The sequence below is a fragment of the Nyctibius grandis genome, chromosome 17 (assembly GCF_013368605.1).
Source record: "Nyctibius grandis isolate bNycGra1 chromosome 17, bNycGra1.pri, whole genome shotgun sequence".
Taxonomy (NCBI): Eukaryota; Metazoa; Chordata; class Aves; order Nyctibiiformes; family Nyctibiidae; genus Nyctibius; species Nyctibius grandis.
In genome coordinates, this window is record NC_090674.1 from 11898345 (window position 1) to 11920892 (window position 22548).

Sequence of the window (22548 nt, forward strand, 5' to 3'; positions counted from 1 at the left end):
CAGCACGAGACACGGTTAAATGGGACGAGCCGAGATAGATACACCACGCAGCCTCACACAGCCTGGACCTGCCTGGGGCTTTGCTCTGAGCTACTGAAACCAAATGGGATTTATTTTTAAAACAAAACAAAACCAAACCAAACCTGTGTTTTTGCAATTGCCATGAAAACACAAGTGCGGGCCCTGTGGTGCTGTCCCAGCGTCAGCCGCACTCAGGCTTCTGGCTCAGGGGATCTGCTCCCCGGGGCTCGGCCGCTGCGGACCCCCGGGCTGGGAGCGGAGGGCTGCAGCGGGGTGCCTTGCCAAGCACTGGCCTCCCTCGGAGCAGGGTACATCGAGGCTGGGGTTTTGGGCGAGCTGGTGTCCACACATTGGAGGTCTGTCCCCGCAGGCTGCTGGGAGCACGGGGTTTGTCCCCCGTGCTTGGCCTGCCGGGAGGACGGCTGGCGCGCAGACGGGGGCTCCGGGGACGCGTCTGCCTTCAGCCGGACCTCGGTGCAGCCGGGCTCACGGGAGAGTGGTGCCACGGCTCCTGCTCCGGGGCCAGGCGGCTCCTCCAGCGGCGCCCTGGGAGGGGACCTGAGGGGCTGGGTACCCTCGCTGGATGCCCGACGGCTCCTTCGGGAAGGCTCCCCGAAGAAGGTGGTCTGTGTGTCCGACCGAGGCTCCTGGGGCTGCGCGAGGGAGATGGGTTCTACGCTCATGGTGCAAAGATGGGGACGGGGGGCAGTGGGAGAAGGGGGTGGCAAAGGGACCGGACAGAAATGCTGGGGCAGGTGGGTCTGGGCCAGCCCCCGCTGCCCCGAGGGGTTCGCTGTGGGGCCAGGCTCTGTGCTGGGCTCACCACGGCACTTGGGGCCAGGGCTGGTCTGCCCAAGGACGAGGCACCGTTGCTGCGGTCCCCAGGGAAAAGCAGGGAGTGGGAAAGGGGTGCTGGGGGCTCCGGGAACCCCTCTGCATCAGGGCAGCCCCTGTTCTCGGCTGCTTTTCTCTGGGAGGAGAGCGGCGGGTTGTGAGCTCCTCCTGCCGGCACCGCAGCGGCCGCAGCAGCCCAGCACCCTGCCAGCAGCGGGGAGACCAGCCTGGGTTCGGGGTGAAGCGGAGGGAACCCCATCCTGAGAGCAAGTGGGTGGTAGCCCAAGCACCGGGCGCTGCCTCGTTGTGCAAAACACCCCTGAAATCTGCTCGTGGGGCGTCCCCTGCGGAGCGGGGAGCGCCGTGGCCTGTGCCAGCTCACGAAGCTGCCCTGGGAGATGGGCCACACCGGAGCCCATGGGCGCTGTTGCCGGGCTGCCGGAGGGCACCCACCTTGCCGGTGATCTCCGTCCGGAGGCCGTTACAGGCGTGGGTCAGGGTGGTGGGCTGGCGGAGCCGGTCCATGAGCCGTGCGGCAGCGGCGGCCGAGCGGGAGGTCAGGTCCAGCCGGGCCGGGGGGATCCTCGGTGGCATGTCCCACGTCCCCACAAACGTGCCCCATGGGGAGGCCTGGGAGGAAGAGGGGGAGCAGGGCCTGGCGATGGTGTGGGGGCAAAGGGGGGCCCCTGTGCCAGCTGAAGGCAGGAGCTGCCACCTCTGGCCCCCCCACGGGTGCTCCTGGACCTGGCTCACCTGGGAGCGGGGCACGGCGGGGAGCAGGTGCCCCCGGTCATCAGCGATGATCTGCGTGGAGCCCCCCCGCAGCGAGGGGCGCTGGGGGGTGGATGTATGGCCAGGGGTCCCGGGGACAGGTCCAGGCCAGGGTTGAGGGGCATCCCAGGAGGGTCTGGGTCGGAGCTGAGGGGGGGTCCCAGGAGGGTCTGGGCCAGAGCTGAGGGGGATCCCAGGGGTTTGGACTGGGGCCCAGGGGGTCCCAGGGGGTCCCACGTGTCCAGGGCAGGGCTAAGGGGTCTCAGGAGTCCAGGCTGGGGGGATCCTGGGGGCCTGGGCCAGGACTGAGTGAGGTCGAGGGGGTCCTGGGGTTCCAGGCCAGGGCTAAGGGGTCTCGGGGGGGTCCAGGCCAGAGCTGAGGGTGTCCCGGGGGTCCAAGCCAGGGCTGGGGGAGTCCTGGGGGTCTGGGCCAGAGCTGAGGGGGGTCCCGCAGGTCCGGGCTGGGGCTGAGGAGGGTCCCAGGGGTCCTGGGAGTCCAGGTCAGGGCTGGGGGCCTCGGGGGGGTCAAGGCCGGGGCTGGGGGCTCCCGGGGTGGGTCCCAGGGGTGCGGGCCGGGGCCTCGGGGGGTCCGGGCCGGGGGTACCTGCCGGCCGGGCCGGGTCACGCTCCAGTTCTGCAGGCGGTGGGGGCTGAAGGCGTCGTCGTACTGCGGGGGGAGCGGGGCCGGTGAGCGCCCGCCCCGCCCCGCCCCGCCCCGGCCTCCCCGTTCCACCCCCGGGCCCCCCCGGCCCCCACCTGCCCCGCGCCGTAACGGGCCGCCATGCGCCGCGCGCGCCGTCTCCTGGCAACCGCCCCGCGTGACCTCGCGCCGCGCGCTCCCCCTGGCGGCCGCGACGGGCGCTGCCGGCGGGGCGGGGCGGGGGCGTGGCTCGTGACGTCAGCGCCAGCTGTGCCGCGCCGTGCCCACGCGGGGACGGGCGGGGACGGGGCCCCGCCACGGCCGCGGCGTTACGGGACCCGTCCCAGGACGAGCTTCCCTCCACCGCTCCATGAATCGGGGCCGCCGGCTCCCCCGGACCGCCGCAAACCCGGGGCCGGGGCCGGGGCCGGGGCCGGCAGCCGCCTCCTCCCCCGGCTGCCCGGCCAGGGAGAGGCGAGACGCGACAGGACAGCGCTGAATTCACTTTAGTTTATTTCTTTTCCTTTTTTTTTTTTTTTCTTGTTCCGAACTGCAAATCCTGGTGCCAACGGCATCTCGTCTCGAATAACACCCAATTGCTAATGCCAATGGGGGGGCACCGGGCCGGAGGCGGGGGGCTGCCAGGCAGCCGGTTTGGGCGATTGGGGGCTGCCGCGTCCCTGCTCGATGCTGAGGGGACGGGCCGGAGAGAAATAAATATTGCTGAACTGGCAAGGGATGCCTCCGGGAGCGGGGCTGGGAGCTGCCCCGGGAGCCGGGCTGGGGCTGGGGGCGGGACATACAAAAAAGGGGTCCAAAAAAAAAAAAAAGAAAACCAACAAAAGAGACTGATGAACTCGAAGGGTTTGCTGGAAGCCGGGACTGTTCGGGGGGAGGAGGGAGCTGGGAGCCTGACTTCAATTTGCACGGTGAGCCCTGGCAGCACAGCCCTGCGCTGCTTGGCACCGGATCCCGGCAGTGCCACCGGCTCTGGGCGTGCGTCGCTCCCCCCGTGGAGCCGAATCGGGGCGGGCGCAGGGCTGGTGCGGGGTTACAAGGCCGGGCAGGCAACCTGGTGCCGCATGCCCTCGTTGCACATGAGGGCGGGCGCCCGCTCGTCTCCGTCGCAGTGCTGGCACTGCATGTAGCTGATGCCGTGGGGCGAGTAGCTGTGGTGGGTGCAGACGTTGCAGGCGCGGGTCATGGTGCCGCCTGTGCTGCTCCTGCGGGCAGAGGAGAGCCCCGGCAGCACCTGTCAGTGCTCGGCGGTGCCCACTGGCACCCACTGGCAGCCTACTGGTTTCCATCACTGCCAAACAGTGCCCGGTAGCACTCATCAGCAACCGTTGGTGCCTGTCAGTGCCCTTTGGCACCCATCAGTACCTGATGGCTCCCACTGGTGCTCAGCGGGGTCCCTTGGTACCTGGCACTTCCCAATGGTGCCTATCAGCACCCATTGGTGCCCATCGGTCCCCATCATTGTCTGGTGGTACCCATAGGTGACCCACGGTGGCCATCACACTGCCTGGTGGCACCCAGCAGTGCCCATCGGTCCCCAGTGGCACCCAGCAGTGCCCATGGGTGCCCATCGGTCCACAGTGTTACCCAGTGGTGCCCATGGGTGCCCATTGGTCCCCGGTGGTACCCAGCGGTGCCCATGGGTGCCCATCGGTCCCCAGTAGTGCCCAGTGATGCCCGTCAGTGCCCAGCAGCACCCGCTGGTGCCCGCTGGCTCTGTGCCGGTCCCCTGCCCCATGCCCTCACCTGCAGTCGCTGCAGGTCTGCTGGCACTCCTTCTGACGGTAGCGGCAGATCAGCGCCCAGATGAGGAGCCCGAGCAGGCTGAGGAGCAGGAGGCAGCCCAGGATGGAGCCCACGATGATGCCCACGCTCCTTCCTCCTGCCGCGGGAGCACAGCCTGTCACCGCCGGCCTCCCCGCCGGCTGCCCACTGGTCTCTGTGCCCCGGTGGCACCCTGGGATACAGAGCCAGCCCCCGGCAGCGCCCTGCCTGCACTGTCCCCTCAGTGGTGGCACTTACTTGGCACGAGGCTGAGGTTGAGCTGGCACACGGAGTAGCCCACCTGGTTGGTGACGCGGCACTGGTAGATGCCAACGTGCACCTCCGACAGGCTACGGATTAACAGGTCGCCAGGAGCACGTCCTGCAGTGGGGAGAGACGGCGCCGTCAGCCCCACCGCCGTGCCCCTGCCGGCACCCACACCCTGGGACATGGAACGCACAGACACGGGAGCACACGGACAAGGGCACATGCAGACAGGAACACCCATGAACACAGGAGCACACGGACACCCACGTACCTGGGTGCACACAGCCATGAGCACCCACCAACACGTGCACCCACAGACAGGGACACCCCACCCACGAGCGTCTCCCCACACCCAGCAGAGCCCCCCCGCCCCAGGGAAGTGCCCTGGGTGGGTGCAGCCCCGCCAGCACCCACCTTGGATGGTGCCAGAGGGCAGGCGTCCCCCGCCGTAGCCGTCGGCCAGCTTGGCCCACTGGTAGGCGAGCGGGGTGGTGCCCCCCCGGCTGTAGCACCGCAGCAGGATGCTGCCCCCCACTATCAGCTCCCCCTCGGTCCAGCACTGTGGGATGGCTGGCTTCTCTGCGGGGACAGGGACATCGTCACCGTCAGGGGTCCAGGGACCACCCGGGGCACCCAAGAGGGGGACATGGCAGGGGGAGCTCACCTTGCACAGTGACGATGACCTCGTGCACGGCCACGGTGTTTTTCTTCACCCGGCACTGGTAGGTGCCAGTGTCAGAGACCTGCAGGTCGGCCAGGCGGATGGAGGCGTCGTACTGGCTGGGGTCGTTCTGCACAAAGGCCACCCGGTCCTGCAGCCCCGAGCCACTGCCGTAGTTGACGTGGTGGTCGTAGTAGGACAGGAACTGGGGGGAGAAAGTGGGGAGACTGGGCAGGGCTGGTCTGGGTAGGGGGGACAGAGAGAACTGCCAGCTGGGGAAGGGAAATGCACTGTCTGGTGCCTGCCTGGCTCTGCCTGCCCTGCCAGGTCCTTCCCTGCCCTGCCAGGTCCTTCCCTGCCCTGCCAGACCCTGCCTGGTCCTTCCCATCCCGGTGCTCCCAGATCCTGCCTGGCTCTGCCAGGTCCTTCTCTGTCCTGCCAGACCCTGCCTGTCCTTGCCTGTCCTGCCTGCTCAGTGGGGCTCTGTCTGGTCCATCCCAGCCCTACCTGCCCTGCCTGCCCGGTGGCACGGCAGCTGCCAGGACAAGCGACACTCACCACATTCTCTGGGCTGGGCCGCTCAGGTGTGATCTGGATCCACTCGATGCCCACGCCCTGGGGACCGTTGTCTTCAGGCTCGAGGACGTAGGGGCAGCCCAGCTTCACTGAGTCGCCCTTGGCCAGGTACAGCACCTCCCGGCCCTTGCCATTGATCCTGACGGCCAGGAGGAGAGCTGGGGAGAGACCAGCACCCATCGCACTAGGGAGCACAGCGGCACCCCAAACCTGCACCCCCCAGTGCACCCCAGCCCCACGTCCTGCAGCACAGGGAGTAGGGACGGGGCAGGGACCCATCTGCCGGGGTCAGGCACCTGCAGGGCTGGGTCTCCTGGTGGGTCTGAGCACCCATCAGGGTGGCACCTGCTGGGTCCCGTGAAGCTGCATGAGGGACAAAGGGACATGGTGGGCTCAATGCCACCTGCCCAGCTCCGGCCAACACGGGTGGGTGTCAGGGCAGGACCAGCCCTGTCTGCGGGTGCTCTGCTGGCCATGGGGTGCATCTGGCACCCCGGGGTGCCCCGCGGCTGGGCAGGGACCCCCTCTATCCTGGGCGGCATCGCTGCAGGAGTGGGCCCGAGTGCAGGGACCCTCAGCGCCTACCTGGCATGAGACCCAGGAGCAGGAGCAGGCTGGCGCCGTGCCCTGCCATGACGCTGCAGCCGTGCCGGGCGGTGAGGAGGAGCGGGAGCGGAGGAGGCTCCGAGGCGACGAGGCAGCCGGCCGTGCGGGGCGGCTTTTACATGCTGGGCCGGGGCGCTCCTCCCTGTGGGGCGGATGCCTTTGGGATGACTGAGTGGCTCCAAGCTGTGCGTGAGCGATGCCGCCCTGCTCCACTCCCTACCCGGTAATTAAGCATTGCCATGCTATGGGCTCCCATCCAGCCTGACCCGGCCGGGGTCCACTGCAGGCAGCATGGGCGAGGGGCACCAGCACGCCCTGGAGCAGCGGAGCAGGAACTGGGGGGGCCATGGACCCCACGGTACCCGTTGGCTGGTACCGTGGTGTGGGCACTGGCAGGATGAGCGTCGTCGGTGGGAAGAGGCTGCCTGGGCCCCCCTGGCAGCAGCCCCAGCGCAGCCGAGCACAGTGGCTGCATGAAAGTGCCGGCTTGGCCCCGTGCAGGTCCCAAAAGCCTTTTGGACTCGGGGAAGGACTCAGGACAATTGGAAGAGCTTAAAGGTGTGGTTTGACCATGGGCTTAAGTTCCTGCAGATCCCTCCTCCAGTCCTGCCCCCTCAGCGAGCGGGCACAGGGACACCACCGCGGCCATGTGGGGACCGTGGCACCCGCCAAGCCCATGCTGGCTCTGGTGGCATGGCTGGAAAACAGTGCGGAGGCCTGGCTGGTGCTCCAGGCCATGGCTCACTGCATGGGGACATAGTGGCATGGCAGCAGCAGGGGCAGCACATCCCAGGCCATGCTCAGCACAGTGGAGGGGACAAGCACTGCAGCTGGAGGAGGCTGGGACAGCTGGATGGGAGGAAGAGAGGGGCCAAAACCTGCTGGGATCTGAGGGCAGGAGCTGGGACAGGGATGCTCAGCAGCAGGCGTTGCGGGCCACGCTGGGGATGCTCAGCCCCGTGGGAAGCCCCAGCCGTGGGCACTCTCCGTGCCCGGCTGAGCCCCTCGCTGGGCTGCCCCGGTGCTGTGGGTCAGGCCCCGTGTCCGGCTCACCGGGCAGTGCCCTGCGGCACAGCTCAGCCGTGCTGGTGCTTTCCAGGCCAGGCTGCCCCAGCCAGCTCGGCAGCACCGCCCAGCCGGTCCCAAACGCTCCCCGGGGCCAAGAGCTGCTCCATTTACTGGCCCCAAGCTGAGCTCACCACTGCCGGTTAACCCTCACCAGCCCCGTGCTGGGAATCGGGGCCGAGCCCAGCACGTGCTTCACCGCGTCTGTGATTTCGGGGCCCCGTGCGGGGCCTGGCCCCGGGGCAGCACCGACGCGGCCAGCGGTGCCGGGGCCGTTCCCGCGTGGCGCGGCCGTTCCCGCCGTGACGGGGCCGTGGCTCACCGCGGCTCAGGGCTCCTGGCCACCGCGCTGGCTCCCAGCTGGTGACTCCTGCGTGCCTGGACACGGGGAGCCCTGCTCGCGCAGAGGGTGGGGAAGCCGCTCCACCCCGGCCGGCCACCCACCGGTGGTCACGGCCCCCTCATTGCGGCCACCGCGGTGGCTTTGAAACCCTCCGGGCTGAGCCTGGCCTAGAACAGGGCTGTGACCGCCTGGCCGAGGCCGTGACCGGGAGTGACACACTGGCGTGTGGCTGCTGGGGACTGGGACAGAGGCGTGGGCAGCTGAGCCCGGTGCTGGGCACCGCAGATGCCTCTGGGCTGGGCACCGGTGCGAGGCCCTGGGGGTCCCACAGAGCTCGGTGGCCGTGAGGGCTTGCTTGGGGCTGGTCCGAGGTGGCAGATGCCCTGCAGAGCCAGCGATGTGTTGCAGCCCGTGCCCCAAAGGGACCGCGCAGCCCCACGTTACCGGGCTCCATCACGACACGGGGACACACAGAAGCTAAAGAGACAGGGAACGGAGAAGAATAGGCTGCAGCGTTTCATCCTCCCTATTTGCCCAGCCCGGAGGAGGCTCAGGGCTCACAGCAGCGTCCTCCGAGCCGTCCCCCTGCCCTGGGCAGTCTCGCCTTTGCCAGCTCTCCTTATTTTTCAGCTGCTCTGACAATTAATCAGAGCCACTCCTGCGGGATTCTGGCACTCTGAAGCTGCCAGTCCCTATCCAAATTGATTTCAAATGTTTACATCATGCTCCGGTCTCTTTGCTTTGCCCCTAAAGAAGGCCACTGCCGCAGGGCCTGGAGGTGACACCTCGGTGAGAAGGTGGCAGTGCCAGGTTTGATGCAGTTGCGGGCAGCCAGGGCCAGGGCTGTGTGCGTGGAGAAGAGCCCGCCTGGCTCATGGGGACCCCACCTGAGCTGGGAATACCCACCCTGCTCTGAGCTGCTTCCGTGCTGACACTGAGCTGTGCTGAGGGCCTGGGGACGCTCCTGCCCCTCCAAGGACACCGGCCACCTCTGACAGCTCTGTCCCAGTGGATGCGGGGAGACGGGCAAGGGGTGACTTCTGTCCCAGGAGTGGGGCAGGTCAGACAATGAGCCTTTGGGCTACTTCAGCCCTAAGGGCAGCTCCTGGCCCACAAACCCAAAGTGAGAGAAGGACGAAAGACACTGTCTACTCCATAAACGTTTCTGTTCATAGAAAAATCAGCCTAAGAAAATGGAAACCCCTAAGTCGCTGGGGAACCGGAGCTCCGCTCCTCACGGGGCTGAGCCTGGCCAGGGGCTGCATTCGCTCGGCTCAGAACCCTCCGCTCCACCTGGGCACAGTACTTCTCGGGGATGCCGGAGGCTCTGCAGAGGAAAGAAACCATCAGGCACCCTGTGCTACACCGGAGCCAGGCTTTGGGATGTGGCCCTGGAGCGGATCCTGTTTGATGAGGATGCAAAGGACCCCGTGAGGTGGCCCAGGGGTCAGGAGATGATGGGAAGCTGGGAAGGACCTGGGGACATGCAGGGACCCAGGGAAGTAGGCAGCTGCTGGCAGCACATCACCTGAGCTCCTGCATCTTCTGCTGCTTGAGCTGGGTGATGCGCTGGCTGCGCTGGCGAGCCTCCTCCTGCAGCCGCTGGCACTCCTCGAAGGCGGCCACCCGCTCCTGCGCCAGCTGCTGCTGACGCTCCCTCATCTGGCACCGGACATCGTTAGCGTGGGCGAGCCGCAGACCTGCCTTCCGCGCTTCCTCTGCCTTCTCCTTCTCCATCTGCTCCCGCTGCGCCCTGCGGGAGAGCTCGGGGCAGATGAAGGGCCCCACTCCAGCCCCTGCACATGCCAATAACCTGCCCGTGGGGCCTCAGCCAGCACCAGAGCCACCGGCTGTGCTGACTTGTCGCTGGCAGCCCCCCTGCCACTACGTCACCCATCCCTCGGCCCCATTTCGCAAGGCAGAGCCTGGCCATCTCGCCAGCGAGCTCCCAGCACCGTCCCTCTCACCTGAGGATCCTCTCGAACTCGTCGCGGTCCTGCTGCACCTGCACGGCCATGCTGTGCTCGCGCTGGGCCATCTGCTCCAGGCGGGTCCGCTTCAGCATCTGCTCCAGCTCGGCCTTCCTCCGCGCTGTCTCCTTCTCCTTGCGCCGCCACTCGCGCTCGGCCGCCTCTTGGCTGCGCTTGGCCCTCAGCGCGTCCTGCCGAAGGGGGACAGCGGTGACACCAGAGGCTCGTGGAGGGCGTCCCTCGTTGGGCAGGTACGGAAGCGCTTGACCGTGGCTTTGCCTCTCTCTCAGTGCCACGGCCAGCACTGCTCCAGGACGTCACCTGGCTCCAGGTGCTGGTCCACACCTGCAACGCCCCAGCAGACCCACCACATCCAGGGGAGCCTCCGCTTTGCTGGGGTGGTGACGAGGAAGGTGGTGAGTGCGCCAGCACGGGAGCACATCGCGTGTCAGCAAGCCGCTCACCTGCTCTGCCTTGTGGTCCCGGGCCCTCTCTTGCATGGCCCTCAAGCGTGCCGTCTCCTTCTCCTTCTCCAAACGGATTCTTTCCTGCTCAGCTTCGAACTTGGCCTCACGCTCCTGCATGGGACAGAGCCTCGTGGCAGCTCCCCGCAGCACCGCTGCTGCCCGCTGAACACACGCTCAGCTCTGTTACCATTTTCTGCCTCTGGTACTCGAGCACCCGTTCGTCTGCCATCCTCTCCTGCTCCCGCTGCTCCTCCTTGCGCCGCTGGTTCTCATCGTTGACACGTTTAATCTCAGCCTGGATTTTCTTCTGTTGCTCCTGTCTCTGCTCCAAGTCCTGAAAATGGTGCAGAGGGTGCGAGGGTGACAGGGCAAGTGCTGCAGCACAGAGCGCTCCCTCCGCTCCCCCCGTGTGCCTGCCTGGGGGCCCACCAGCACGCTCGGGGCGAGGGAGGGCTCAGTGGCTTGGGCCACTTTCTCAGGATGCCTCAACTTCCCCAAGAGACCAGAGCTTTAATTCTGCTGGCTGTTGTCTCCACGTGCCAAGTCTGACTTGCCCAGCACTGGGTCACCCCTCCAACAGGGTGAAAAATCTAACTCCCGCCCCCCCCTGCTCCCCGGCAGATCACTGGTCGCACCTTCAGGTCCTTCATCTTCAGCTGCTCCAAGTGCTCCAGCAGCTCCTGCGTCTCGCGGTCCCGTTGCTCGGCTCTCAAAGCCCGCTCCTCCGCGTTCTGCTGGATCTGCTTCACAAGCTCCTGCCTCCCTCTGGAAAGAGAGTGGAAGGTTTCCCTCCGGCTCCGTCCCACTCCCAGGAGCAGAAATGCCGGCACGGACATCGGGTGGTGTGTCTGCTGCCTCGTGCTGCCCGTCCCAGTCACTGTGACTGGGAGACGTGCTGCGGGGTGAAGCCGGCAGCTGTAGGTTATCCCAGCTCCTGCATCCTCTGGGAAGAGGACAGATGCCTCCGCGGGGAAGAGGGACCCTTTTGCAAACCTGATCAGCTCCTGCTTCCTCCTGCGCTCCAGTTCCTCCTGCATCTTGTTGGCCTTGTCCCTCTCCACCTCCATCATCTTGGCCAGGCGCTTCTCTTCTTCCTCCAGCTCTTTCGCGATGAGCTGCTTCTCGAGGATCTGCGTGTCACGGATCATGTGGCACTTGGCACCGAGGATCAGCTGTGGGGACAAAAGGTCTCCCTGGTCTCCGAGCCAGACTTGGCAGCGGCAGCAGGGACAGACACACAGATGAGGAGGGGGAAAAGGGAAGGAGAGGAAGACTCTGGGTAGCGACAAGTAGAGCAGGGTTTAGGTGTAGAGTGGCTGGGTGAAGCTCACGGGGGCTCTCGGCAGCCTGTCTGAGCAGGTCTTGACACCTGCAGAAGGTCCTGCGGTGCTGGGTGACGCGAGGGGCCCCCGACCCTACCTCGCTCAACTCCTTGATCTCGTCTTCCTGCTCCAAGCGCATCCTGCCTGCCCGCTGCAGCAGGTTCTGGGCCCGCTCCCGTGCCTCCTCCTCCAGCTCGCTCAGCTTCCCCATCTCCTGCTGCAGGACGGCCCTTTCCTTGGCCATGCGTTCACTGGCTGCCTCCTGAGGGGACAGGCAGGGCTGCTGAGGGGACAGGCAGGGCTCCCGAGGGGACAGGCAGGGCTGCCGAAAGCCGGTCGCCCTCCCGGGGCAGCCCTGCGGGGCTGAGCCTGCCTGGGGGTGCTGTGGGGCAGCCCGGCTCACGAGGGGCACGCTCGACCGCACCATGTCCCCAGCACAGAGCCAAGGGGCAGCTCAGGCTCCTCCAGCCATGGCACAGGGGCCAGGTAGTCCCTTCCCACACCCCTAGTGAGGAGAGACCCCACTCCCTTTGCAGGGTGGCAGAAATGCAGCACAGAGGCTTTGTCACAGCTTCCGGGGTCATCTGGGGAAGCAACCAGCGTGGGATCGCTGGGTACAACCAGCGTGGGATTGCTTCCCCACCCATGGACTGGGCAAACCCAGGGATCCTGCACAGCCCTCGCTGGGCTGGGGGTCAGAGGAGACCCGAGACACCCAGCCGTGCTGCCTCCCCTGCTCACTGCCCCGGCAGCGATGGGCGCACCAAAACGTGGGTGAAAGAGGGACGAAGGTGGTGGCCCCCAAGCAGAGCTCCGGGGACAGCCCCAGCTGGCGTCTCTGACCCACGAGGTTGGCTCTACCTGGGCGCATCCACCTCCACCCGCAGCCCGAGACCTTCAGCAAGCAGGGAAAGAAGGGGCAGGAGGGTAAATGCCTACAAGAACCGCTTCCTTCTGCGCTTTGAGGGCTGCCAGCTTGGCCTCACGCTCCTCCTTCGTCAGGACTCGAGCTGCCTCTGCGATGCGCTGGAAATTCTCCTGCCTGATGACGAGGGCTGCTGCCGGGTTCTGCACAGGGACGCTGGCAGCACGGGGCACAGAGAGAGCGCGGTCAGTGGCACGGGGTCTCTGACAGCTCCCCTCGTTCCCTGCCCCGCTGACCCCCTGCCCGGCCGTGGGACCTGCCCGGCTGCCCACGCCGGGGGCGGCAGGAGTCACCGCAGAGCAATGCAGGAAGCGCCTGAGCTGCGGGGACCCGGCTCTCCCGGTCGGGGGGAAGGAAGAAACAGAAAGCGCAGTGAAAGCGGCACCACGCTGTCATGCACGGGGGACAGGACGCTCAGCGGGGTGGCCAGGGGCCTCCTGGGAAAGCCCCAAAACATTCAGCATGGGCCTAGTCAGCCCCAATGAAAAATGCTGGAAGTATTTCAGTCCAACTTGACTTTCCCAGCTCTCGTTTGGGAAAATTCTGACCACTGCCCTGACCCCTTTTCCATCAGGACAAGCTGCCCATCCCTGCCCCAGACTGACTGTCGCTGCTCCTGTGTGCTGGATCAAAACCTCTGTTCTGTGGGGACAGATTTTGGGGAGCAGAAGCTGCCTTTTCACTCTGTTTAATGACACTCAGCCTGCTCCGGCTCCAGATCCACACAGCACAGCCCGGCTTTGGCTCCGCTGCCCCGGGAATCCACCCGGCACAAGACGAGGGAGCACTGCGCTGCCCAAACGCGGAGCACCCTCTCCCCTCCCAGCGCTGGCAGGTGTCCCTCCAGCTCACCACGGCTCGGCAGAGCCACGAACTCTGCCTGTGACTCACGCTGTGGTTTAGAGGAAATCACCGAAGCTCCTGGTGCCCCCATTTCCCCACTTGTAAAAATGTGGATAATAATATGGGGCTGTTTTCCAGGGGAGTTGTAAGGAGTTAATTACTCTTTGTATTACTCAGATACCATGGTGACGTGTGTGGCGTAGGAGCGTATATTAACCAAAAGCATACAGCACTTTGAAGATGTTCAGGACTAAGAATTTACTCATTATTACTGTGTGTCACCTTTCATCCACCCTTGTGAATATGAACAGATACCTGCATAATGACCATTCGAGAGCTGCATCACGGCATCGGATTCCAGGACGCTTTAAAGAATGGCTAATGGTCACAACGGCACTAATAAATGTAATGACACAGTGGCCACTGCTTTAGTCGTCCCAGTGTTTGGGTGACCAGCCTGGGATGTCCAGGGCCTGATTTTCAGGAATTAAACCAGCACAAACAGTTTCCATCAGCCTCAGCTGCAGCTGCGGCCGTGCGACACACCTGCAAATTGGTCCTCGGCTCCAGCAGCAGGGTCAAATAAGAACGTGAATGTATAAAACCAGGTACCAGCCTCGAGAGCCTGACCCAGCGCCTCTGTGCCATTTCACTCTCCACCAAACCCAAACCCGACCCATCCGCGGGGCGGGTGTCACGTTTTGCGGGGTGTAAGAGCATTACACAGAGGTTCAAAACAGGAAGCAAAGATGAACCTCACACCGAGCGACAACTACAAGGAAAATTTAGGGAGGTCAAAATGAGGTTAAATTGGAGCTGGCCGGGATAATGGCCCTATTCTCGTCTATGTGCTGCAGGCTTTTAACGAGGTGTAGTAATTAGCGCCAGGGTTCTTACAGTTCAGCCTTGCTTATAAACCATCCCTGTAGAGAAACACACAGCTCCCGGTGCGCAGGGGCTGCAGGCGACGCTCCGCTGCCTTTCTCACATGGGGCTTTTCGGTATCAGGGCGCGGGAGGCAGCGTTCGATACCTGATGGGGGGCTGTTCAGCCCAGAAGGAGCTTTTCTGGCTGCTGAGAAGGTTTTATGTTGCTTTTTAATTGTTCTTGTGATGGTTCAGTGACTCTGTAAAACACTCAGCGCTTGCCGGCTCCACTGCTGCCTGAGCCAGGCATATCGGAGCGCTGCTGCCCGTCCCTCCTCCCCTGTGATGTCCTGGCAAACGGTGGGACAAGCTCCACGCACCGAGACGGTGCTGTGACAGACACGCAGGGCTCCCGAAAGATCCTCAGAGCTGCCACTCGCGCACAGACTTACACAAGGTCACGGACGAAGTCCTTGGTGATGAGACGGATGGTCTCGGGCTTGTGCCTGCCGGCGGGCGACGCTTTCGAGGCAGTCTGCACATCCTGAAGGATCACGATGGGGCTGCCAGAGCGTGACTGCTGCAGGCTCTGAAAGAAAGGACGGTGTTTCCCACAGCTTTCCTGCCACCGCCCCGCGCCCAGCTCCTGCCCCCAGCTCCTGGGCACAGAGGTGTTCTGGGCACGAGAGGCCGCAGGTTGCCCTGAGCTCGGGACGCTGACAAACACCCTCTCGCACCACCAAGACCAGTGAAGTCTGGGCATGGGAAGGTTCTCACTCAGATCTGAAGTGAACTATGAGCTGACAGCTGTTTGCTTGGGGCCAGACCTCACACACGCTCAAGCATCATCTCGGCTACCTTGAGCTGATGGCAGTTGCCCCTGCCCCGCTCACCTGTGGCCACTGGCACCCGTGTCCTGCTGAGCCCCATGGACTCGGGAAAAACCAACCCAGACTGACCCAAACTCGCTGGGGGCTGGCAGGGGGGTCCTGGGGAGGGGCAAGTGGGGACAGCTCGAGGTCTGGCCTTGCAGACCAGTCTGCGAACGGCACTGGGCAGAAAACAGTCCTCCCAGTACAGCCAGGGCTGGTGCTGGTCCCTTTGCTCGAGCCGAGGCTGCCACCTAGTGAAGTGTCCCCGGGCAGCGTGGTGACTCGGGGACCCCGCTCCACACCCCCGGGCAGGGTGGGCGCTGGGTGCCCTGGAGGGGTGGGAGCAGCCGGGGAATGTCCTGAACATGCGTGGGTCCACCCACACGAACCGCCGATCAGGCCCGCAGGGTCTCCGACAGGCAGGAACAGGTGCCCCGACCACCCCGGGGTCCCCACTGGGGCCGCTGGCAGCCCCCCGGGACGCAGCAGTGTCAGAGCAGGGGCCGGTCTGCAGAGCAAACCTCCAGCACCGAGCGGGACGGTCCCCGGCCAGGGGACCTGAGCCCGGCAGGGCCAGCCTCCGGTGTGAGGTCGGGATTCCCAAGCCCAGGGCCGCTTCCCCGAGCCCAACCACGGCGCAGGCGTCCTGGTGAAATCCTCACCCAGGTCAGGGAACCGCAAGAGCTAATCTAAGGTACACACAGATGTGTGGTTTCCCTCGTACTTCTATTTACTAGTTCAGCTTTAAAATCCTAAGCGACTGCTGGAACAAAGCCAACAGCCGGCCGGGCGCTGAGTGGTTCCCTGGGAACTTGCTGCTGGCAATATTTCCATTTTGCGGGTCTGGTGACCCCAAGCCACGGACTCTCCCGCAGCCCAGCACAGCAGATACCGGAGCAGCTTCCCAGCCACCACAGGCCCCAGGTGCGAGCTGTTGAATTAAAGGGTTTGTCACTGAAACACCCATGCAAACAAAGATAATAGTGTTATTCACTGCAGCCAGCCCGCACGTTGTCCCCAAAGCCAGGAGAACTCCTTGGACTAGACCTGGATTAATCTCAGGGGATTCAATTAACACCCATATGTGCATTACGACATATTTATCTAACTGCCTTGAAGGCCTCCGAGATAACAGATCGTAAACCTGCCCAGGGCTCCTCGGCTCGAAGGGCGTCCAAGGCACACGGACCCGGCAGCCCCAGAGCAGGTCGCTTGCCGGGAGCGCTCCCAGCCTCCTGCCCCACGAGGCAAACTGTCCGCGCAGCCGCCAGTTGGGGAGCAGAGGTAATCTTCACTACACGCTTCCTTCCTCTTCTCCGAAAAGCCAAAGGGTTTTGGCAAGTCTGTTCAGACAGATTTGTTTCAAGCGATAAGACCCAGGAGAGGAAATTACAGCCACAACCACACACCCCCGCGGAGGGACAAGTGCCCGGACACAGCGCGGTCCCCGTGCGGCAGCCGGCCGCCCGCTGGAGATACCCACAACGTTTCATCAGCCTAAGAGACAGCGAGCGTGAGACAGGCCAAACTCCAGCGGCGTCCAGCCTGGCCCGTGTACCTCCATCTGTGTCAAAGATGACACGAAGGGTGGGGAGAGCCAACGGCTGCAGCCGTAAACCCAACCTGCCATGGGGAGAGCCGATAAAGGAGGCGGGGGGAGCAGCAGTGGGGGAAGGATGTCCAAAACATCACCCTTGCCTGGAAAATGCCATCATCCACCTCAGTGAAAAGGGCTGCAGCTCTGCCCTGGGCTCTCCTGCAGCAGCTGGGGACAGCCAAGGGACGAGCGTGGAGGAAGCGAGACTTTTCCTTACAAGACCGAGAGGAAAGAGCTGTTGATCTCTGTTTATCTCCTCTCTCAATGGCCAGGGCATCCGGCCAGGAGGTCAGAGACCTGCTGTAATTCTGCCTCGTCTCCAAGGGGACTGATTTCGTAGCTCCCCGCTGAAAGTCTAAATATGTTGGCAACGAGCTGCTCTGGAAGCTTCCAGCCCCTGCTCCAAGGACTCTCTCTGTCTCCCACATGAAATAACCGCTGTCTAACATACAGACCCCACAACGCTGGCTCCCCTCCTTTATGGGGTGTCCCACCTCCTGAGCCTCCTTTGTCTCACTAATTAACTAATTACCCTGTGAAAAGTGGAAGCACGTGGCACCAAGGAGGACCAGAGGCACACGCAGCCCCTGGTCTGGTGGCCTTGGAACCCTCCCAGAAGGAACTGAACATTGGGTGCCCACAGCGGGGCAAGGAATTAAGGGCGCAGACGTGGCAGGACCCAGGAGGTCTGGAACACAGGGACCATGGGGGCACTACGGTGGAAAGGAGCCTCCGGTGAGTGAGCCAGTGCGAGCAGGGCAGGATGAGGCCCGGCAGAAGAGGTGCGACGGGCCGAGGCACCGGGATCTCCCTGCCTGGAGGGTGCCTGAGCCAGGGCTGAGGATCACCGGGCAGGACCCCAGCACCACGGTGCCCCAGGTGGGCCGGGGCTGGCTCCGGCCTGGTGAGGTCCCAGCCACCCCGACCCCCACCCTGGCCTTGCCCGGCGCAGGGGGCAGGCAGCCGGTGGTGCCCCCCGGTATCCCAGCTCCTTACCCGGCTCTCTCTGAACAGCATCTCATCCACCGCGGTGCTCTGGCGCCTCCGCCGGTACCGGCTGCGGGGCTGGCTGGGGGCACGGCCGGGGCGTGCGGGGATGTTGGTGGGCTGCGGGGGGAGAGGGGCCGTGAACGGGCTGCGGCGGGGGGGACCCGGGGAGGAGGCGCCGGGGGAAGCGGGGAGGAAGGACCGGGGAACCGGGGGACCGGGCAGGGGGGGCCAGGCCCGGCGCACCGGCACAGGCCGCGCTCACCATCCCGCTCCGCGCGGCGGCCGCCGCCCGTCGCCATGGCAACGCCGTCCCGCCGCTCCCCCGGCAACGCCGCGCGCGCGCACGGGGGCGGGGCCGAGGGCGCTCTATGGTGGGGGGAGCGCGGGGGGCGCGTGTGCTCACGCGCGGGTCGGTGCACGCGGGGGCTGCGTGCGGGCCGCGCGCGTGCCCGGGCACACCCCCCCGCGCACACCCGCGGGCTCACGCGCGTTCACACCGGCCGCGCGCGCACCTGCCTGCACGCCCACAGCCGAGGCGCGCGCGCGTGCGCACGGGCGGGCCCCGCCCAGCCTCGCCCTCAGGCCCCGCCCCTTAGCCCTTGTCCCCGCCTCCCCAGCCCCGCCCATCAGCCCAGGCCCCGCCCCATCAGCCCAGGCCCCGCCCCTCAAGCCCCGCCCCGCCCCGCCGGCCCCGCCCCTCCCCGTGCCCCGCCTGCCGCCATGCCGCGGTGCGAGGCCGGGGGGTCCCTGCACCCCCAGGCTGGGGTCCCCTCAACCACCCCCGGGTCTCCCCTCACCCTGGGGCCTCATTTCCCCCCTCCACCCCAGGCCCCCCCCCTTCCCCCCCCCCTCATGACCGCCCAGGCCTGGAAATAAGAGGAGCCGTTTATTGGGGCGTGGGGGGGCCCCCCCCAGCACAGCGGTGGGGCCGGGGGGGGCACTGCAGCCCCCAAGGCACTGGGGGGGATGTGGGCGCAGCGGCGGGGGAGCCAGCACAGCAGGGCCCCCCCCACGCCCAGATGAATAATAATAATACAAAAAGACTTTGGTCCCAGAAATACTGGAAGGGAGGCGGGCGCCCGGGCTGGGGCAGCCGGCTGGTCCGCGGTGGGGGGGTGTTAAGGCAGTTTGGGGTCTGGCCCCGGGGGGGCCCCTCACAGGCAGGGCCCGGGGGGGGCCCGGCTGGGCGCGGGGGGGGGGGAGGCGCTCAGAGGATCTGGCGGGGCATGCCGTAGCCCGTCATGCCAGCCTGCGAGGCGCCCCGGTTGGTGCCCATCTGCAGCCCGATGACGCTCTGGCCCTCCTTCAGCTTGTCCTCGGAGAAGACGCGCCGGTTCTCCTGCGACTTCCTGCGGGCACAGCGGGTGTCAGCGTCCCCGCGGGACCCCACAGCCTGGCATCACCCCCCACCCAGCACCCACCACCTACTTGGGGAACCAGTTGGGGTCTCCCACGAAGAGCCCGTCGCCCTTGGCCACGGCCAGGCTGCCCAGGTTCATCAGGGTCCTCTGCACACACGCCATGTTCTTCCCTGCAAGGCCCCAGGCAGGCTCGGCTCTGTCCCTGTCCCCGGCCCTGGCCCGGCCCCCCGCGCCTACCCAGCCACTCACCCTCCCAGAGGTCGACGGTCTGGAAGATGTCGGTGGCGGCGATGCCGTAGCGCTCGGCTGCCTGCAGGAACTGAGAGATCTGCTCCATCTGCTTGAAGGCCATGGCGGACGCCTGGATCTTGGCCACCGGCCCCTGGCCCCGCGGGTGCAGGCTGTTGATGAGCCGGCACAGCACCTGGCCAGGAGGCAGCCGGGGGTCAGTGCGCGGTGCGGCGGCCCCCCGCCCCGGCTGGCCCCGGGGGTACTCACGGTGCCGTCCTTCAGCCACTGCTGGAAGCCGTCCCTGCCGGGCGCCGGCTGCCCAACGTCCCCGCCGCACTGTGCCAGGATCCACCGCACCAGGATCTGCTCCAGCTCGGGGTCATACTGCCGGTCGATCTTCTGCTGCACTTCCCGGCTGAGGCCATACGACGGTCCCCGGTTTGCCATGCTGACGGCAGGGGGTCTGCAGAGATCGGACCCCCGTCAGCAGCTCCAGTGGCACTGGGGCATCCGGCACGGGATGGACGTGGCCCTGTGACCACGGTGTGGTGGAGCCCCTCGGGGACAGCGGGTGACAGCAGGCGCAGCAGCTGCTCCCCAGCAGCGTGGCAGAGCCCCATCCTGCCCGGACAGGCTGCCTGGACGTCCGGCACAGAGCCTTATCGCCCGTGCCAGGCGCTGCCCGGGCGCTGCCCTGCCCTGCCCGCTTCCTGCCCAGCCGGCCAGGAGTGGGTGCTGGGTCCGTGTCCACCTGAGGGCGACGGGACAATTCGACCCCAGGCAGGGTGGGCAGCACCGCAGCCCCTCTGTGCCAGGGCCGGACCCCCTGCCCCAAGCATCCCCGTCCCCACGGCTCAGCCCTGCCAAGCGCGCGCAGACTTGGCAGGCGCTCGCTGCCGGTCGGAGCTTGTTTGCGAAGCTCACCCGTTTGCTCGGGCCAGGTGCCAGATCCGGGACCGGCTCGGGAGCGCGGGGCCCGGGGCTGCCGGCAGCGGTGCCCCCACCCCAGCAGGGGAGCCAGTGGGGCCCACGGCCAGGCACTGCCCTTGCCAAGGTGCCGCAGGAGCGGTGCCACCCACGCTGGGGAGGACGGAGGTTGTACAAGGGGACCTGATCGGACCAGCGCTGCCCTATCATGCAGCCAGGGTGCTCCAAGCCCTGGGGTGCTCTGGACCCCCTCTGCCCACCAGCAACGCCCAGCCCTGCACCCCTGGCACGCAGGAGCAGGAGCATGTGCTGCTCCCCCCCAGGGGTGCAGGTGCCCCTGCCAGTCTCGGTGCCCGTGTCCCAGCTGGGGACGCGTGGCAGTTGCCGGCCTTGGCCATCCCAGCCCACGCCTAGGGGACCGGGCTCAGTTTGGGACAGAGCTCGACCTCCTCACACGCCTGGCTTCAGGCTCGGGGCTCCTGCCACTGGGAGCAGCCACCCCGGCTCATCGGGACAGGAGGAAAAAACCACCCCGAGCCCTGGGGAAGCCGGCAGCGGTCGCGGGGCGGCCGCGTGAAGCCGCAGCACCACAGCCACCCTGTGACCACAGACTGCCCCGGGCTGGCCGGGCATCCCCCCAAAGCCATCGGCCACCGTGGGCCTCCCCAGGGCGAGGGATGGGGCACGGGCAGCTCCCACGGGGAGGAAGCTGCTTCCCCGGGGCGCGGGGAGCGCCCGGCCAGGGGCCAAGCCAGTTGGGAAACAAAGAGGAGCTGAAATTGTTGCAGATAGGGCTGATTTCCCGACACAGCTGGGGCTTGCCCAGACGGGAGGGGAGGGGAGGGCCGGACCCAGCCCAGCTGCGACACCGCCATGCGGACACCCCATAGCAGCCCTGGGGGTAGCGGGGAGGGGACCCTTCCCAGGTCGGCTGGGACATGGCCAACCTGGGGACCCTCCAGGCATCCCGGGCGCAGCAGGGAGAGGATCCCAATTGGGATGCAGCCACCCTGGGGTCCCCAGAGATACCCTGGGTGTCCCACAGATCTCCTGGGACCAGCAAGGAGGGGACTATACCCAGCCCAGCTGGGACAAGGCCACCCTGCAGACCCCATAGATCCCCACAGTCCCAGCAGGGAGGGGACCCCAGCCAGCCCTGGGGACTCCCAGGACACCCTAAGGGCAGCAGGGAGGGGACCCTGCCCAGGGCACAGCCACCCTGGGTCCCCACAGACCCCCGGGGTAGCGGGGAGGGGACCGCGGCTCGGGCAAGGCGCAGCGGAGCAGCGGGGCCGCCGTGGCGGCTCCGAGCGACCGCGCCCCCGGGGCGCCCGGAGCGGCGGCGCCGGAAGCCGCACCCCGGTCCCGGGTCCCGCTTCCCGGGCGCGGCCGCGTGTCTCGGCGGCTCCGTGGGCGCCGCGCCCGGCCCTGCCCGGGGCCGTTACCGCGGCAGGGCGGGGACGGCCCGGGGGTCCGGTCCCGGTCCCGGTCTCGCTCCGGGCCCCCGGGACAGCGCGGCCCCGGCCATTTTAGGGCAGAGTGGCCGGTCCCGTCCCCGTCCCCCTCTCCATCCCGGTCTCGTCCCCGTCCGCATCTCCATCTCCACCCCGGTCCCCGTCCCGGTCCCGTCCCCACCTGCCGCCCGGTGCCTGCCGCCCACGCCCCTCCCTACCTGCGGCGCCGATCCCGCGGTCCCGGGGCGGCAGTGGCGGATGCCGCCGCCCGCGCCCTTTTCACGGCTGATGTCAGCGCGGCCGGGGGCGGCCCGGTACCGCCCGCCCCCGGGGCGGGTCCGCCTGTCCGGGGCCGCGCCGCCACCGCGCCCCGGGCGGCCCCGCGGGGAGGGGGCTCCGGGCCGGGCGGGATGGGGGGGGGGGCACGGGGCTGTGTGGGGACAGGGCAGCGGTGGTGGCAGGGGGACACCGGGGTTGCGGTGGGGACAGGATGGCCGTGGTGGCCGAGGTGAGGGTGGCTGTGGTGGCAGGGGACAGAGTGGCTGTGGTGGGGACAGGGTGGCCATAGTGTTCCAAGGGACATCAGGGGTTGGGTGGGGACAGGGACTGCAGTGGCAGGGGGATGTGGGGGCTGTGGTGACCATGGTGGAGACAGAGCCCGGCATGGTGGCAGCAGGGGACAAGGCTGTGACAGTGACAGGGCTCAGCTGTGGTAGCAGGGGTCACAGTCACTATGCTGGCAGGGGACATGGTGGTGGGTGTCAGAGCCCTGCCGTGGTGGAGACCACCAGGGCCTGGCCATGGTGGCAGGGGGAGAGCTTGGGGGGCAGCAGGCCCTGCAGGGACAGTGTCCCCAGCACCCACGGTGTCCCTGGCAGCGCAGGGAGGCACGATGGCGCTTGCACAAGTCCCGTCTCCATGGGAAGCGCAACCAAAACAACAAACAAAACCTCGGCCCGAAGCCACCATCTGCTTCCGGCAGCGTCCCCACGACCCCACCCACCCCTCAGCACCCAAAGTCTGGCCTGGGCTCAGCACCCACCCCCTGAGCTGGCTGAGCTGCCACCCTCCTCGGGAGCTCGGTTGCGAGGACACCGTCTTGGTGGGGACTGGCCTGAGTGCCCCCACTGCGGTGGCCAGTGTCCCTCCTGCACCCA

General features: G+C 66.6%; 4 protein-coding genes across 4 annotated transcripts; all 4 read right to left on the reverse strand.

The window, feature by feature from the left end:
* Positions 1 to 212: 212 nt before the first annotated feature.
* CFAP126 (cilia and flagella associated protein 126) lies at positions 213 to 2409 on the reverse strand. Its single transcript, XM_068415160.1, has 5 exons — positions 2383 to 2409; positions 2231 to 2293; positions 1609 to 1689; positions 1309 to 1485; positions 213 to 674 (listed from the first exon to the last, which is right to left on the reverse strand). Exons 1-5 carry the CDS (start codon positions 2407 to 2409, stop codon positions 213 to 215), a joined length of 810 nt encoding a protein of 269 aa, XP_068271261.1.
* A 527-nt stretch (positions 2410 to 2936) lies between these two features.
* Positions 2937 to 5732, reverse strand: VSIG8 (V-set and immunoglobulin domain containing 8). The gene is made up of 6 exons (XM_068415161.1): positions 5535 to 5732; positions 4980 to 5181; positions 4730 to 4894; positions 4307 to 4429; positions 4031 to 4166; positions 2937 to 3489 (listed from the first exon to the last, which is right to left on the reverse strand). The coding sequence occupies exons 1-6, from the start codon at positions 5730 to 5732 to the stop codon at positions 3318 to 3320; spliced, it is 996 nt and encodes a 331-aa protein (XP_068271262.1). The 3' UTR covers positions 2937 to 3317.
* A 2983-nt stretch (positions 5733 to 8715) lies between these two features.
* Positions 8716 to 17709, reverse strand: CFAP45 (cilia and flagella associated protein 45). Its single transcript, XM_068415272.1, has 12 exons — positions 17681 to 17709; positions 17425 to 17535; positions 14412 to 14548; positions 12265 to 12406; positions 11423 to 11587; positions 10997 to 11175; positions 10639 to 10768; positions 10191 to 10337; positions 10001 to 10114; positions 9534 to 9727; positions 9095 to 9319; positions 8716 to 8893 (listed from the first exon to the last, which is right to left on the reverse strand). Exons 1-12 carry the CDS (start codon positions 17681 to 17683, stop codon positions 8770 to 8772), a joined length of 1671 nt encoding a protein of 556 aa, XP_068271373.1. The 5' UTR covers positions 17684 to 17709; the 3' UTR covers positions 8716 to 8769.
* Positions 17710 to 18291: 582 nt separating this feature from the next.
* On the reverse strand, positions 18292 to 21699 carry TAGLN2 (transgelin 2). Its single transcript, XM_068415310.1, has 5 exons — positions 21610 to 21699; positions 19278 to 19473; positions 19029 to 19203; positions 18847 to 18949; positions 18292 to 18767 (listed from the first exon to the last, which is right to left on the reverse strand). The coding sequence occupies exons 2-5, from the start codon at positions 19455 to 19457 to the stop codon at positions 18626 to 18628; spliced, it is 600 nt and encodes a 199-aa protein (XP_068271411.1). The 5' UTR covers positions 19458 to 19473; positions 21610 to 21699; the 3' UTR covers positions 18292 to 18625.
* Between the last annotated feature and the right edge of the window lie 849 nt (positions 21700 to 22548).

What these genes read in the sequence shown, in the direction of transcription:
- VSIG8 (XM_068415161.1), bottom strand. Translation starts at nt 5,732, where the DNA reads ATGGGTGCTGGTCTCTCCCCAGCTCTCCTCCTGGCCGTCAGGATCAAT. An exon ending in GGCCCAGCCCAGAGAATGTG is followed by an intron (nt 5,182 to 5,534) that starts GTGAGTGTCGCT and finishes TTCTCCCCCCAG; the next exon opens with TTCCTGTCCTACTACGACCA. An exon ending in CAGACCTGCAGCGACTGCAG is followed by an intron (nt 3,490 to 4,030) that starts GTGAGGGCATGG and finishes CTCTGCCCGCAG; the next exon opens with GAGCAGCACAGGCGGCACCA.
- CFAP126 (XM_068415160.1), bottom strand. Translation starts at nt 2,409, where the DNA reads ATGGCGGCCCGTTACGGCGCGGGGCAG. An exon ending in CCCGTTACGGCGCGGGGCAG is followed by an intron (nt 2,294 to 2,382) that starts GTGGGGGCCGGG and finishes CTCCCCCCGCAG; the next exon opens with TACGACGACGCCTTCAGCCC. An exon ending in CCGCCGTGCCCCGCTCCCAG is followed by an intron (nt 1,486 to 1,608) that starts GTGAGCCAGGTC and finishes TCTTCCTCCCAG; the next exon opens with GCCTCCCCATGGGGCACGTT.
- TAGLN2 (XM_068415310.1), bottom strand. Translation starts at nt 19,457, where the DNA reads ATGGCAAACCGGGGACCGTCGTATGGCCTCAGCCGGGAAGTGCAGCAG. An exon ending in AGTGGCTGAAGGACGGCACC is followed by an intron (nt 19,204 to 19,277) that starts GTGAGTACCCCC and finishes CCTCCTGGCCAG; the next exon opens with GTGCTGTGCCGGCTCATCAA. An exon ending in GACCCCAACTGGTTCCCCAA is followed by an intron (nt 18,768 to 18,846) that starts GTAGGTGGTGGG and finishes CTGTGCCCGCAG; the next exon opens with GAAGTCGCAGGAGAACCGGC.
- CFAP45 (XM_068415272.1), bottom strand. An exon ending in CGCAGAAGGAAGCGGTTCTT is followed by an intron (nt 11,588 to 12,264) that starts GTAGGCATTTAC and finishes CTGTCCCCTCAG; the next exon opens with GAGGCAGCCAGTGAACGCAT. An exon ending in AGGAAGCAGGAGCTGATCAG is followed by an intron (nt 10,769 to 10,996) that starts GTTTGCAAAAGG and finishes CTCTCTTTCCAG; the next exon opens with AGGGAGGCAGGAGCTTGTGA.